This window comes from Alligator mississippiensis, chromosome 15, assembly GCF_030867095.1.
Source record: "Alligator mississippiensis isolate rAllMis1 chromosome 15, rAllMis1, whole genome shotgun sequence".
Taxonomy (NCBI): Eukaryota; Metazoa; Chordata; order Crocodylia; family Alligatoridae; genus Alligator; species Alligator mississippiensis.
Window position 1 is genome coordinate 5,653,340 of NC_081838.1, and position 15,778 is coordinate 5,669,117.

The window sequence follows — 15,778 nt, forward strand, 5'->3', positions numbered from 1 at the left end:
CCAAGCGGGTGAGGCGCCTCCTGCACGGCGCGCAGCAGCAAGCGACACGGAGGACCCTCTGTCCAGGTCTCAGCACAGTGCTTGGCACAATGGGGCCCCGATCGTAGCCAGGGCAGGGGTTGTCTCCCTGCAGGCCATTGCTCTGGGTCTCTCCCCAGGAGTCAGAGCACAACCTGGGCAAGTTTGCTATGGCTGGGACAAGATGGGATCAGTCCTTGTGCCAGCCCAGTGAGAAGGGACATGTGTCTGACTATGTCTGGGGAAGGGGAAGCTGATCCACACACTCCTTGGGCAGCAGCAGGATTGTGGGGAAGAGAAGGGAAGATAGAAACAGCACAGGAAACCTGTGCCACGCTGGTCGGTGCATTTAAGCGCACTAGAAGTGACTTGGATACGCAGCTGCACTGCAATGATGCCCAGGGCTGGGATTATAGCGCTGGAGCACACAGCCTCACAACTGATGGCTGACTCTGAGCACCAGCCCAGATAAGGAGCTGCACAGATTGACCTGGGTTACTGCCCATGAGTGATGTCTGAGGCAAATACATGGACCATGCAACAACAGGGCTGAGACCCATTAGCTCTTGGCCTAAGCACCAGGCATCTACAAAGCAACATGAGATTTGGGACCTTGCCAGAAATGATATCAGAATTGATTACAGCTCTGGGCCTTCTTGTGATCCAGAGAAAGGTCTGATCCCCTTTTTGTTTTTTGTTTTTATAATCTTGCCCTAGCCTTGTTCTGCTCAGGGGCTGACGCTCCGGGCAGCTCTTCTTCTGTTGTGGGAAGGAGGAGCCGCCGTGCCCCCGCTCACAGCGGGATGCCTTCCTTCCAGCAAACCCATTTGAACTCAGCAGTGCAAACTTCAGATTTAGTCTGATCCCCCTTTAACATCCCACAGCTGTTACCGTCAGCAGGTCCTGGCAGCGGGAACCTGGAGAGCACAGGAGAAGGCAAGTCATTGTTAGTGAGCCACGTCTGGTCCCTGTCGTCCCACTGGAGCCAATGGCACAAGCAGCTCCAGGGACAGACCTGGCCCCACCTCATGGGGCAGCTTTCCTCCTCCTCCTCCTCCTCCTCCTCCTCCTCCTCTTCCTTTCCCACGCGCCTCTTCTGCAAGTTCCTGCATCACTTACACATCACAGTTACTACCCCTGGGCAGCTCCTTACCCTGCCTCGGCCCATGTGCAGCCATTTCTGGGCAGATCCACACTGCTACCCTGGGACACCCTCAGGCCTGCCCTCTAGCCCAGAGCTGCCTGACTTCTACATGAAAACTCCTGTCCTCCGTCAGGGTGACAATAATTTGGATCTTAGAGAGCACTGGATTTGCAGCTGAATACAAGGCATGACCCATGGCCTAGCAGAGCTGCTGACCCCAAGGCAGAATGATAGCTAAGCCAGCCATTTGCTTATGTTAAATAACCATCTTAACTGTGTCAACCATTTTTCTGGAAAAAGCAGCAATTAAGGCTGTGTGCTGTGAACCAGCTAGAGTAAGGAACGAGATAAGATACAGGGGTCCAAAAAAGGGTGGGGATGGCACAACCTGAGACAGAAAAACAGGCTGAAATGTGGAAAACAACACATAATTGGTAGCAGAATCCAAGATGAACGTATGGAAAAAGGTGAATGGTGATTGGTGAAGAAGCCTCCAGCAGCTTCCAGGTTTTGGTCAAAGTCCGCCCATTGGCCGAAGAAGAGAAGTCAAGGTCTTAGACATGCGCTCATAGCAAAAAGATATGTAAATGAATGAAATGCATAGGCAATTCCATGCTAATGAAACGAACAGTAAACAGAGGCAGAGCGTGAGATGGGAGGAGAAATGGGGGGATCACAGGAGGGGCGAGGGTAGAACGAATGGCAATGAGCATAAACCAGAGTGTACAAATGTGGGAAAAAACTATTGTTCAGGGCAGGACCCCGTCTCTTATGGCGTGAGGCCCTTGTCCGAAGCTGTCTCCTTCTGAATAAAGCTGTTGCGAGCAATGTGTGCTGGTGTTTGCTCCCTGCTCGGCTCTGGCTAACGAGTACCAGGATCCACGGTAATTGGACCATCGTTTCCCTAGTCGTTGGGCGCCGCATGGAGCCGGGGTCTAACTCCTCAACCCTGGGAAGCATCCGGCTTCCCCCAGGAATTGTCCTGACTTGCAGGGCCTCGAGTCAAGCTAAGCGCTGGCCTGCCCCTCCCTACAGGGTGCAGAAAACTCACCTGAGCTAAAAGTCACAAGCACCGGCTGTCTGATCCTTCTGTACCCTATTCCCTAGGCTTCTGGCAGTGAAGTGCCCCTGGGTTGATGGGGCTGAGCATGCCCCAGGCACCCACAGTCTACTGATGTGCACCAGAGCTGGAGCTGCACCAGTGAGCCTGCTCGGGGCTCATCCCTACAGCCTGCACTCAGGTTCTTTGGGACAGGCTGCCATGGTACAGACAAGCCTCCTGCTGCCCCTAAACAGCTGAGCACAGGAGGGAGACATAAGCAGTAGACAGGTTGATTCCTGAAAAAGGCACAAGTCCAGGCTTTTGAGGAAACAGCCTGCCTGCTACTCATTTCTCCCTTCAGTACCTCATGCACAACTTTAGCGAGGTGATGTAGGTGGGGACAGACCAGCTCATGTGGCTTGGGATTCTTCAGGGCAGACTCAAGGGAGGGCAGACTTCAGGGAGGAATAGGACCCCTGCTAAATGGGCAGAAACAATTGGTGCAGGACAGGGGGGACAAGGCTGAACTCCTCAACGAGTTCTTTGCCTCAGTGTTCCTAAGTGAGGGGCACGACAAGTCTCTCACTGGGGTTGTAGAGAGGCAGCAGCAAGGCGCCAGACTACCATGCGTAGACCCTGAGGTGGTGCAGAGTCACTTGGAAGAACTGGATGCCTTTAAGTCAGCAGGCCCGGACGAACTCCATCCGAGGGTGCTGAAGGCACTGGCCGACATCATTGCAGAGCCACTGGCGGGAATATTCGAACGCTTGTGGTGCACGGGCCAAGTCCCGGAGGACTGGAAAAGGGCCAGTGTGGTCCCCATTTTCAAAAAGGGGAGGAAGGAGGACCTGGGCAACTATAGGCCAGTCAGTCTCACCTCCATCCTTGGTAAAGTCTTTGAAAAAATTATCAAGGCTCACATTTGTGAAAGCCCAGCAGGACAAATTATGCTGAGGGGAAACCAGCACGGATTCGTGGCAGGCAGATCGTGCCTGACCAATCTAGTCTCTTTTTATGACCAGGTTACGAAACGCCTGGACACAGGAAGAGGGGTGGATGTCGTACACTTAGACTTCAGGAAGGCCTTCGATACAGTATCCCACCCCATACTGGTGAACAAGTTAAGAGGCTGTGATGTGGATGACTGCACAGTCCGGTGGGTGGTGAATTGGCTAGAGGGTCTCACCCAGAGAGTCGTGGTGGATGGGTCGGTCTCGACCTGGAAGGGTGTGGGCAGTAGGGTCCTGCAGGGCTCGGTCCTTGAACCGATACTCTTTAATGTCTTCATCAGTGACTTGGACGTGGGAGTGAAATGTACTCTGTCCAAGTTTGCAGATGACACAAAGCTATGGGGAGAAGTGGACACGCCGGAGGGCAGGGAACAGCTGCAGGCAGACCTGGACAGGTTGGACAAGTGGGCAGAAAACAACAGGATGCAGTTCAACAAGGAGAAATGCAAAGTGCTGCACCTAGGGAGGAAAAATGTCCAGCACACCTACAGCCTAGGGAATGACCTGCTTGGAGGCACAGAAGCAGAAAGGGATCTCGGTGTCCTAGTGGACTCCAAGATGAACATGAGCCGGCAGTGTGACGAAGCCATCAAAAAAGCCAATGGCGCTTTATCGTGCATCAGCAGATGCATGACGAATAGGTCCAAGGAGGTGATACTTCCCCTCTATCGGGCGCTGGTCAGACCGCAGTTGGAGTACTGTGTGCAGTTTTAGGCGCTGCAATTCAAGAGGGATGCGGATAACCTGGAGAGGGTCCAGAGAAGGGCCACTTGTATGGTTAAGGGCCTGCAGACCAAGCCCTATGAGGAGAGACTAGAGAACCTGGACCTTTTCAGCCTCCGCAAGAGAAGGTTGAGAGGCGACCTTGTGGCTGCCTATAAGTTCATCACGGGGGCACAGAAAGGAATTGGTGAGTATTTATTCACCAAGGCACCCCCGGGGGTTACAAGAAATAATGGCCACAAGCTAGCAGAGAGCAGATTTAGACTGGACATTAGGAAGAACTTCTTCACAGTTCGAGTGGCCAAGGGCTGGAACGGGCTCCCAAGGGAGGTGGTGCTCTCCCCTACCCTGGGGGTCTTGAAGAGGAGGTTAGATGAGTATCTAACTGGGGTCATCTAGACCCAGCACTCTTTCCTGCCTATGCAGGGGGTCGGACTCGATGATCTATTGAGGTCCCTTCCGACCCTAACATCTATGAATCTATAAATCAAGAGCCACCCCTCAATAGCTGCACAGACACACCCTGGAAAGCTGTTCATAATCATTGGACTAACAGAGCAGGCCCTGTAGAAGTAGGACTAGAAAAGCATGGGATTTTTTTTATTTTTTTAGCATTCAGACTTATATAAACATAACAGAATTGAATAGAATAACAGAATTGAAAAATGATCTTGGAAGATCAGACAACCCAATCCAGAGCAGGATTTTAGGAAGTCGCAAAACAGCGGGCAACACTCACAGATCTTGGTCCAATGTGGAGCCATTCACCCAAACCCACTCTTCCATGGGGGATACGACACGGACTCCAATCCAGACAGGATACTGCCCCTGCGTGACATTGTGCACGAGCTCCTGTGGAGGGGGCAGAGCAAGGTGCCAGGGTGAGCACAGCCTGCAAGGATTCCTGGGCTTCTTTGCTTCATAGGTAACTAGAAAGCTTGACCGAGATCCCTCCCAACAGGCGCTGGAGCACTGACGTCCACACGTGACTTTTGGCGGGTGATGGTCCAGCCATCGCTCCCATCCACAGAGCAGCACCAGTGTTGGCAAGAAGGGGCTATTACAGTGACCCAGGCTCCGGGCCGGGTTGCACAGGGACAGAAGAACACGAGGAACAACGACAGTCTCTGTCATTGTCTGAAGAAGCATTTGAGTTCTGGACTTTCCTGGGCACTTGGGAAAACTCCACTCAGACAGGCTGATGCCACTGCTTGCCCCTGTCTGGCTACTCTCCGTGCTTGGGCCCTAGAGGGGAAGGCGCGCTCAGGAGCAGAAGGCAGCAGGAGGACCAAGTGGAGGCACAGTGGGCACGGAGGGGCAGGGAACGAGCTGGCAGCTGGGCAGGGCTTGTACTTTTTCCTCTCTTTGGAGCAGGGCTGGTTGCAACCTCCTTATGTTACTACCATAGCCCATGGGGCGGGATTCCTGCTGCAATGTATGCGCCGTGTAATGTGATGCATTGTGTGTACGGGAAATGGGACGTGAGTGTGTAACAGAAGGGGAACGACCCTGTGGAGTCCTGCTGGCTGTGAAGGTGGAGCACAAATCACCAGAGGCACCTGGAAGCAGGAAGAGGAAGTGATGAGCAACCCTGCAGAGTCCTGCTGCCGTGAGTCTGGACTGCTAATCTCAGAGACCTCGGGGGCAGCAGGGGAAGGAAGCAAACACACAGCCCAGACTGCCTATGTGCAAGAGAGCTTGGGCTGGCTGGAGAGGGAGAGCTGGGAATGAATGGCGAGGGAGGGAAGCCTCTGCACAGCGGAGATGAACCGCAGACCAACTGCGTGTAATCCCTGTCCTAGAGACGAGTACAGAGTGACTCTGGACTGGAGGTTGGTTCAAAAGCTTTCCTGACGGCCCCTAATAGGCTTTTGTAATCCTGCTTCCCTGTGAGCAGTAGGCCTAGTAAATCTAGCTTGCCAACCTCATGCCATCCATTTACCTTAGCTGCCAGTTTGAAATATGGATGCCGGATACCCCACTCCTGTTGTTCCCCACTACAGGGTGCAGGATTGAATATAAAACTTTGACCAAGAGATGGGGCTTGTGTGTTTTCCCTTCTCATGGGGGTGCTCCTTCCCCTGAAGCATCCATCTCCCCTGCCCAAAGCCCACGCAATGACAAAACTATGCACTCACTACAACAGTTTGCCTGGCACTTTATGACCTGTGGCCGCCAATTCCACCACTGCCACCAGTTGTAGCAAACCCCTGCGGCATCAGGCACAATCTCCAAAGTCAACAAGGGGTTTACTCACTTTTATATAGAGCATCCTAGGGATTAGGGTCACTGGCCGACAGGCCATGGGCAAGGGACAAAAACAGGTAAATAGACATTCAAGGTATAACAACACACACTTAAAGGGCCACTAAACAGGTAGTGCTCAACACCCCTGGAGTACATACATTCAGTACATGCAGTCCCCTCCCTACCTCCAGACGTTGCCCCAAGAACCAGCCTCTAGTCCACTCATTCTCAGCTCGCTCTCTCCATCCAGCCCAGGCTCTCTGGCATATCACCAGCATGAGCTGTGGGTTCGCTTCCTCCTCCTGCTTCCCTGTCCCCAGGTTTCTGGGGTTTGCAGTCCAGCATCACAGCAGCAGGACTCTGCAGGATTGCTCATTACTTGCTCTTCCTGCTTCCCAGTGCCCCTGGGATTTGTAGTCTGGGGTCACAGGCAGCAGGACTCCACAGGGTTGTTCCCTTCTATTAGATACTGAGATCACATTTCCAAGGCACACAATGCATCACATTATACAATGCATATATTATACTGCCTCCCTTGTAGATCTGTGACACTGCAACTACTTCGGTCAGTCTATAAGGTGCACATCTATCCTGACCTTTTGGTGCAACCAGTGGGCAGTCCCTGCCCTCGAAATTCAGCCCTTCCCCTCTTTCTCTCTGCCCCTCCTCCCCTACTGTATTTTACCATCTCATCCAGGTGTGGGGCCACCAGCATTTCCGAGTCCTTCGCTGCACAGTCCTTATGGCTCTCATGCCAGGGCTGGGCCTCTTGAGAAAACCAGTAGCACTTTCCATTGTGCTGCAGCCAGTTCATGGGGCAGACTCTGCAGCTGGTGCCCCCTGAGGGAAAAGTGAGCAGAAAGCCCCATTAATGACACTGAACACTGGCAAACTCTTCCATATAACAGCTCACGGAGCACAAGGTTTGCAAAAGGACATGAGGGATTCGGGAGCACAAAACCTCGCCCAGTGTCAACTGTCTCACAAGGAAGCACTTTGATCTAGAAAAGCAGATCAGATATTTCAACCAGGAATGGGCAGGAGCCGCACCGAAAGACATTAGAAATAAATTAACAACAATAAAATATTTCAACTATTACATCAGATAATATGCTGATGGGGGAATAGTGAAAATGCACACCGTTGTTATGACCCTGCTTTCAATGACCATACAAATACTATATTGATTATCTAAAAATGGAAAAAAAATTCTAAAATTTCAGTGCAAAATCTCAATATTTCATCATGAAATTTTACTGTTTCCCCTTTGGACCAATTCCAGAACTAGTATCTTTGAGACATTCAAATAAAGTTTTTATTCTAAATAAAACCGCGGAGACATTCCCCATGAGAAGGAAACGTCCTGGGCTCCAGTCAGCGATGAGAACCAGCTCCTGAGCGGTGGTGTATCTCTCAGTATCTCTGCACTCACGATATCAGTGGCATTATCCAAAAAAACCCTGTCTGCCAACAGGACTATGCACAGACGGCACCCCCCCTTGCCCAGTGCCACTGCATGGCGAAGACTGGTACCGCCTATTATCCTCCCACAAGCTGCTGTTAGGAATGGGGAGACAAGGAGGAAAAGCACTCTCCTCTTTCACGCAGGCCCTGCCTTCCTTGGTGGCGCACAAGAACACAAGTACCTGATGAGCGGAGCTGGTTGGGGCCACACAGGCTCCTCTGCAGGCGAGACACCAAATCCTCCAGGCCAGGACTGCACCCGTATCCACTGAGTCCCCAAGCGATGACGCCGCTCTCGGGGACTGTTGAGGGGGTGGTATCACCCGCTGCCTCCTGAGAGGGACCCTGCAAAACTTCAGAAGAGCAGGCCGGTGAGCGAGGATCGTTTCTATTGCTATGGCAAGAGGAGCCAATGTCACACACTTTTGCATTGTGGTGATGGCCAACACAGTCCAAGAGCAGAAGGCTGTTGTACACCAGCCGAGAGGCCGTTGTGACACACTGGAACGGCAGTGCATTGGAGCGTGGTAATTACCTTGATCCAGCAGTCTCTGCATCTCATGGATCAGCATCCCTTCGCCTCAACACGGCCGCGGGGTGCTTTACCGAAGCTTTAGATAAGGCACCTCCGCTCCCATTTTGAAGCGTGGGGAGGGTGACACACGAGACGTTCCAGGCGCTTTAGTTAGAGCAGCTCCAGGAGTGCTCTAATTAAAGCATCCCACCCCTCTCCCCCCACCCCCGGAGCATGTGTAAAAGCGCGAAGTGAGAGGCAAGGATGCGTTGGGTGATTAGCAGAGATAGTAGGTAGGCTGTAATGAGCCAGGAAGCCTTTGTCTGTGATTTCATAGATTTGATAGATTTCATAGACATTAGGGCTGGAAGGGACCTCAGGAGATCATCGAGTCCAGCCCCCCGCCCAGGGGCAGGAAATCAGCCAGGGTCAAAGGATCCCAGCAAGATAGGCATCCAGCTGATTCTTAAAAGTGTCCAAAGTAGGTGCGTGTACCACCTCTGGGGGAAGTCCGTTCCAGGCCTGGGGGGCTTGGACAGTAAAGAAGTTTTTCCTTATGTCCAGCCTGAAACGGTCTTGCAGGAGTTTGTGACAAATGGAGCTTGTCATGCCTTGGGTTGCCCTGGTGAACAGGTGTTCCCCCAGATCCTGATGTATTTACAGGCTGCCACCAGCCTGCGCTTCCCCAGGCTGAAGAGTCCCATGGCTCTCAGCCTCCCTTCATAAGGCCTGTTCTCTTACCCCAGGGGCGGGCAATTATATTGGGCAGAGGGCCACTTACTGAGTTTTGGCAAGCCATCGAGGGCCATATGACAGGCAGCCCAGGGCAGATTAATATTAATTTTCTAAAATTAATAGCCTGATACAATGGCCTGGCGGGCCACATCCGGCCCCTGGGCCGCATTTTGCCCACCCTGTCTTACCCTCCGATCATGCACGCGGCTCTCCTCTGGACTCTCTCAAACTTCTCCACGTCCTTCCTGAATTGTGGAGGCCAGAATTGGATGCAGTACTCCATCTGCGGCCTCACCAAGGCCGAGTGCAGCAGGAGGATGACATCCTGGGTCTTGCTCAAGATGCATCAGTAGATGCAAGCCAGAGTTTTGTTTGCTTTGCTGGCTGCGGTATCGCATTGGTGGCTTGTGTTCATCTTGTGGTCAATCATGACCTCTAAGTCCTTTTCGGTCATGGTGCTAACAAACGTAACACCGCCGAGCCTATAAGCATGATGCGGGTTTTTATTCCCAAGGTGGAGCACCTTGCATTTCTCCGTATTGAATGCCGTCAGGTTTTCATCCACCCACCTTGCAAGCCTACTGAGGTTGGCCTGGATCACCAGCCTATCTTCAAGCGTGGACACTCTTCCCCAGAGTTTGGTGTCATCAGCAAACTTGGCCAGTCCGCTTCTGACACCAGTGTCCAGATCATTTATGGCTCATTATTATGTACCCGGCACCTCTGTCCATCTCTCTTCATTCCACAGGTAGCAATGACCTTTTCCTCTGGAACGGTCTTGCTCTTCTACGAAGTTTCCTTTCTACTGCACAAGCTTGTGTTTAAACTCCTCCTGATAAGGCCTCTTGGCTCCTACTTTACAGTGCTCCTCCACTCCTTCAAGCAGGTCGTCTTTATTTGCATGTGGAGTTATAGACAGGACATCGTTTCATCTGGTGTTTGGTATTAAGTTCAAGCTGCATCTTCTTCTTTTCCAGACCAGAGGAAGGGCACTTTGTGCCCAAAAGCTTGTCTAACCTCTTGCCCCTTGACATTCCTGCAGAACAACTGCCTGCAGGGTGGCTTAATGGCCCCTCAGTCCTCTTTGGATGGGAAACCTGCGCCCAAGGTTTCCCCAGGAGGAAGCCAAGGGTTCTGAGTCGGGAACAAGGGACCACACCTTGGGCCAGGAGATGTTAACCGATGAGCTATTGGTGTCCAAAGCAATAGGAGGTGGGTACATTTCTGGGTCAGGCATTTCCCCTCCAGACCAGGCACTGACCCACAAAGGGCAGCACATCCCAGTGAACATTGCTCATTAGGGGTTCGAGCTGCAGGGCAGAGGGGAGGGTAAGGCTGCAATGAATGGACTCTGGGGTGGACAGAGATGTTGGAAGGAACTGGGAAGAGACACAGGGAGGAAGAAATGAAGACCGTCCTTCAGTATGGATGCTCAGATCCATTCCACCTTTTCCTTTGTACCATGGTGGGCAAGCAGAGAGATGGGGCTTCTTGGGTACAGAGCTCACCAAAAGGGCAGACTGGGGATTTCGGAGAAGTCTGCTGGCTGCTGTTGGCTTCTGCCGAGTCCAGGGGCATGAGACTCTGAGGAAAGGGGTTGCAAACATGATAACAGGGAGAAACCACCCAGCTGGTATCATTGATTTTTCCTCCCAACAGGAAACAAGCTTGCTAACAACTCAGGCCAAAGGGGCAGCAGTGCTTGGCAAGATGAAGTTCCCTTCCTTTGGGTCACCTGAATGTCCCAACTTCAGCTTCATCTGAATGTTGGCCGTGTTACACCACACCTTGGCAGGGATGAGGTCCCCAGGCATTTGCTGTGCACGGAGCAGAATCAAGGTGGAGCTGTGCAGGGACAGAGCAGGATCTACCCCAGCGCACACTGGTGCAAACAGGTAGAGCACCTCGACCGACTCACCTTTCATGCTCAGCACCGTCACCACCAGTGCCAGGAGAAGGTTGCCAGCCAAAGACACTTTCAGAAGGAGCCTACATTGGCTTGGAGGTGGATGGAGATCTGCAAGACGAAGCATTCTGTGAGGCACCTCCGCTACCTAAAATGCTGATTTCTTCAGTGGCTGTTTGGGCCAGGACACACACCAACATAACTATACCACTGTAAGCAAGGAGCAGACATATGATGTAGCCCTATACTGGGGTAACTTGTTAAAACTCAGTGCAGAATTACCTGGAAAAACTCAGAGCTAAAGCTACATTGGTGTAAGTGCAGCTGATCCAGGTGTCGTGCATCTACCCCCCCTCCAGGTAGCTGTCTGCTCAATGCAAATAGGCTACTACGAGCTCTCCCTCCATATAGTGGCAATAATCTCTAACCGCGCAACCAGAGGAGTTAACCTGGGAGAGAGGCTGACTGTCCATTCTGGAAACTGGTGCAGCTCACACTGGTGCACAGTTGGATAAAAGTGGCACCTGTCTTAAGTGAACTGCCTGCCCAGAGGAGTTTTCCATCTATTGACTCCTCTGTGAAATCTTATGAAATACGAACTTCCATTTATTTCTACCCAGGAGAACTTGTACTATCTTTTCTCCAATGCCTGATGAAGGGTGTTTGTGCCCGAAAGCTTGCAATTAAAGACATTTTTTTTGCAAAAAATCTTGTCGGTCTAATAAAAGATATCATCTCTACTATGAGGCCTGATTGCCTGCGCCTGTCTTAAGGTGTGCCCAGACCCATGATCTCATCAAATCCATTGATCTCAGGCTAGTGGGATACTGGGACTAGTTGAAAAGATGTCAGACCTGAGTAGGTCATTCCTAGGAATTCATTTGATCACCTAGCCAAAGCACGGCAGTCTGATCTGAAAGCACTTCCCTCCCTCTGCATTAACCCATTAAACTCTTCAGCCACTGAAAAGGAAGGTCAGCTTTCAACACTAGATCAAATCACGTTTTTCCCTTTCTGACTTGGGTCAATTAGCCTGGGAGAAAATCAGGCAGCACTGGGGGTAAATGTGGGCTATGCACACATGCAGGGTCAGAGTTTCCAAACTAGTGAGGTGTCCAAGAGGTGGCTAGATGACACACTTATACTGGTATGATTCACCTCCATTTTGTGGACCAATGCTAATTACACCAGGATATGGAAGGGCGAGAAGCAGCTATCTCAGGGTAGCTCATACAGTTGGTGGTTATTTCGGTGCCTTGCCACAGTGTGGGGGGAGCAGGAAATAGCCTGTTTGCCTTGAGCAGAATGGGACCCTGGGGTAAGCTTTGAACAGATGAGTCTTATACCAGTGTCACTAACACCGTGCAGTTTCATCCCTGATTTTTCCTGGGATAATGCTATACAAGATGCAAGTAAATGACTTTTGTGTCCATCACCTACGCACTCCTGTTTCACCAAGGTGAGGGCTGATTGCTCTGGTGTAAATGGGTTCTATGTCCAGTCTCCATAAGTCACTGATTTCACTTGGAGGCTTGCACCTAAACAGAAGATCTGGATTATTATCCACTGCAGTTAGTGGGCCTGGTTTCATCTGCATGTATAGACTGCCAGAACTAAGAGGTATCCTATAAATTCTCTACGGGCCTCTAAATCTCCTGGGGGCTGTTTCTTTCTTCTTCCTCACAGCTTGCTACTATCACCTGAGCTCACTGGCACTGGGTATGCAGTGTAAGACCAGAAAGAGGCACAATTTGGCCTTTGCGCAGATCCATCGTGTCCTTCTCTTTCCCTTGTTCTGTTTTCACTTATACACTTATATGATGCTGGACCCTGCAGCCTGGTTTGGACATGAGCTCTGCATCCAGAAATGTGCTAAGCACCATCAGAGCTGAGCCTCTCACACAACCGTCAGCTGAGAGCCACCGTGGGTCTGCGTCTCTGTGTGACAGCATGAACCCGCGATGGAAAATCTGCTGTGAGAAACAGGCTGTGGGTGCAGAAAACACCTCCCCATGATGCACACGAATAGATTCCCACAGATGCACATATAGTGTTGTTCACACTTGTACACCCACACCTGGTCTTGGGTGCAATCAGCTCACCCGGCCTGCAGTGACACATGTCATAATCCACTGCACTCGCTTGGTGGAGCAAACCTCTTGACCCCTCAGTGCAGTGTGAGTGCTGGCTGGGCTTCAGTGACACTGGCTCAAAGGTGATTGGGCTTGGGAAGTCAAAAGCTTCTCAATTAACCAGAAAAGCACAGAATACCAGAGCTGGCAGGAGCCATATCAGGCCCCTGTTCAAACAAGGATCACATTTGTCCAGCTTGCTCTCAAGAGCTTCCAGTGATGGAGACTCCCCAGCCTCTCTAAGCAATCTGCTCTTGTCCTGTCCTCTGCAGCCCCAGAGACCAGGCTGTCACCCTCCTCTTTCAAGCCACCCTTCAGGAGTTTGAAGGCTGTTATCAGTACTGTAGGGAGGAGTGGATGGGGGGGGAACCTGCCCTGCAGATGTAGAGCAGGGCCAGAATAATGGCCCCTAGAGAACCCATGCCATGAGGGCTGCTGCACCCACCCGCTGTGTCTACACATGCAATTAATGCACCTGAATAATCTGTGCAGAAAATTCAGGCTCATTAAAATGTTTCCAGGTGCACATCTACATGTGTACCCACACCAGGAACAAATTGCACCAGACAGGAGCATCCCAGTCCAGGGCTACTCCTGCCCTCTTGCAGCAACCAAGGGTTGCTCCAGGCTCCCCTGGGTACCAGCCCTGGTTGGCAGGGGACACAGGTCCCAGTCTGGTCTCCAGAGGGCAGGCAGAGCAGTGCCAGCTCTAGGGGTAGCCATCTCCCAGCTATGCGGAGACTGGGACCCATCCTGATTTCCACAGAGCAGTGCCAGCTCTGGGGCAGCTGTCTCCCAGGCACGTGGAGACTGGGATGGGATGGACCTGGCATAACTGAGGGACCCACTGTGAGCCAGACAAAAATCCCTCAGTGGGCCAGACCTGTATTTTGCCCACCCATGTCCTAAACCATTATGCAAAAGGGTTTGTGCTGACCAAAACAGGGCTCTTCGATAAGGAGATAGGAACAAGTCCCTCTCCCTTCATGGCACATCGACATCCTGCACCCCAAGGCTCCCGGGGTATTTAATGTTCAACTATTTCCCTCTAAAAAGTGCCCGCTGCGGCCCTTCTCATTCCTAAGGTCCTCCTCCTTGTTTCTACCATCTGACAGGCAAAGATTGGGATAACCCCCAGCTGAGGGGAACCAGCCCTCACTTTTGGGTCCAGACCTCACCTGCTGTGAATCAGCCTGGCTCCACTGGGCTGAGGGCAAGCAGACTGTGGGAGGTCTCTGGACCAGATCTCCTGCCTGGCACCAAACATCCCTTGCTCCATTCCCTGAATAGGCCAGGCCTCCAGCTGGTCTCAATCAGTGACCGCTTCTTTAGGGTTGGGGGTGAGATGCCCATGGGCCATCATTGCCAAGGAGTCAAAGTCACCCCCCCGTCTTCTTTTACTCAGACTGAACAAATGGTGGATGCGTCTACATGAGACACTTTACTGCACATAAGACTGCTCTAATGCACATTAAAACATCACTGTCTACACGTGCACATCAATTACTGCGCATTAAATTAGTCTAATGCACTGTTTGCTAGTACTAATACATACAGGTACCAGAAAAAACAGCGCGTTAACTAATGGGCCGAAGAGCATATGTAGACCTGACCGGAAGCAATTTGCTCCTGGTCAGCCTTGCACCCCCTGGGACCCTGCCCGCTCCGCAGAGAGATCAGCTGGACCAGCCTCCCTCCCCCAGCGCAGCATGAACAAAAGGCACCACAGGCAGACTGTACGGTTCAGGGGCAGAAAATGTCACCACTTGCCAGCACGTCTCACCCAGGAGTTAATGAGATCCTCTCCCTAGCATGTCAAACCCACTGGCCATGCCCCCAAGCAGCAGCCCCCCTTCCCCCAGTTAACAATATAAGAAGTGGGCATTCATAGCACAGGACCCCACCGTGACTCACTCACCATGGGATGCAGTGGCAGGGGCCTGGTGAGCAGTTGGCGACTCTGCAGGGACGTGGATATCGGCATAGATGATGTCCCCAGCCATAGCCACCCCACGCCAAGGGAGAGTGCCTGCGAGCTCTGACTCCCTAAAAGCGTTAGGGAGGCAATTGCTCGGTGAAGCAGGAAGAGCTGCACCCATGGTCATGACACAGCATCTGCCAGGACTGGGCCAGCTCTCTCCCACTTCTGGTCTGTGGTTTCCTTTGCTGTTCAACAGGTCTTGAAGCCCCACTGGAAGGAAATCGAAACTGCAAAGAAGGGGCAAACAGAGCTCAGCAGGCCCTGACAGAGCCCTACCCCCTTGCCGGCAGCCCTGAGCATAAGGGATGGGGCCGCGATGGAGCCGGTTCAGCTGGACCAAGAGCAGAGAGGAGCTCGTCGCTTCTGCCCACTCCCAAGGGGCTCTTTAGCCTCCTCACTCCAAATCGACTCTCTAGCACCAACCCAGGCAGCTGCTCAGATGCTGAAAGCTTCCTGCCAGCAGAGCCCTGCCCTCGCCCAGTGCAAAGGTTCAGCCCCATGTATGTCTACAGTCTGGGCAGGTGGGACCAGGTAAAGAAACCCACTGGATCCGTCTGGGAAAGGAAGTTATTGTCACTTCAAAGTGTTTTCACAAGTGCCTGGCTCTTCCCCGAAATGAGATAAGCTGCAGCCCCTGCTTCCGGCCTTTGTTGCAAGCACGGGACCGGCACAGCAGATGAGGGTCACCCACACGCAAGGGGAGAGGAAGGAAGAGGGTAAAGGTGCTGCTCAGTGTTTCCCTGGGGGTGGGTGTTTCCAGAGTGCCACAGGCTGGTTGTAAGAGGGCTTGAAAAAAGGTGAGGCCAGAGGTCACAGAGGGTCTTCTAGGCCCCTGGGGTTGCCCATACGTGGAGCTGCTTCT

General features: G+C 52.2%; 1 protein-coding gene across 1 annotated transcript; it reads right to left on the reverse strand.

Annotated features, from left to right (window-relative positions):
* Positions 1-8: 8 nt before the first annotated feature.
* Positions 9-15,086, reverse strand: LOC106737764 (killer cell lectin-like receptor subfamily B member 1B allele C). Its single transcript, XM_019497559.2, has 6 exons — positions 14,854-15,086; positions 10,816-10,914; positions 7,831-8,001; positions 6,870-7,024; positions 4,677-4,789; positions 9-935 (listed from the first exon to the last, which is right to left on the reverse strand). The coding sequence occupies exons 1-6, from the start codon at positions 15,038-15,040 to the stop codon at positions 812-814; spliced, it is 849 nt and encodes a 282-aa protein (XP_019353104.1). The 5' UTR covers positions 15,041-15,086; the 3' UTR covers positions 9-811.
* Positions 15,087-15,778: the final 692 nt, after the last annotated feature.

What these genes read in the sequence shown, in the direction of transcription:
- LOC106737764 (XM_019497559.2), bottom strand. Translation starts at nt 15,040, where the DNA reads ATGACCATGGGTGCAGCTCTTCCTGCTTCACCGAGCAATTGCCTCCCT. An exon ending in CCCCACACCTGGATGAGATG is followed by an intron (nt 4,790 to 6,869) that starts GTAAAATACAGT and finishes CCCCCTCCACAG; the next exon opens with GAGCTCGTGCACAATGTCAC. An exon ending in TCCACATTGGACCAAGATCT is followed by an intron (nt 936 to 4,676) that starts GTGAGTGTTGCC and finishes TGTGCTCTCCAG; the next exon opens with GTTCCCGCTGCCAGGACCTG.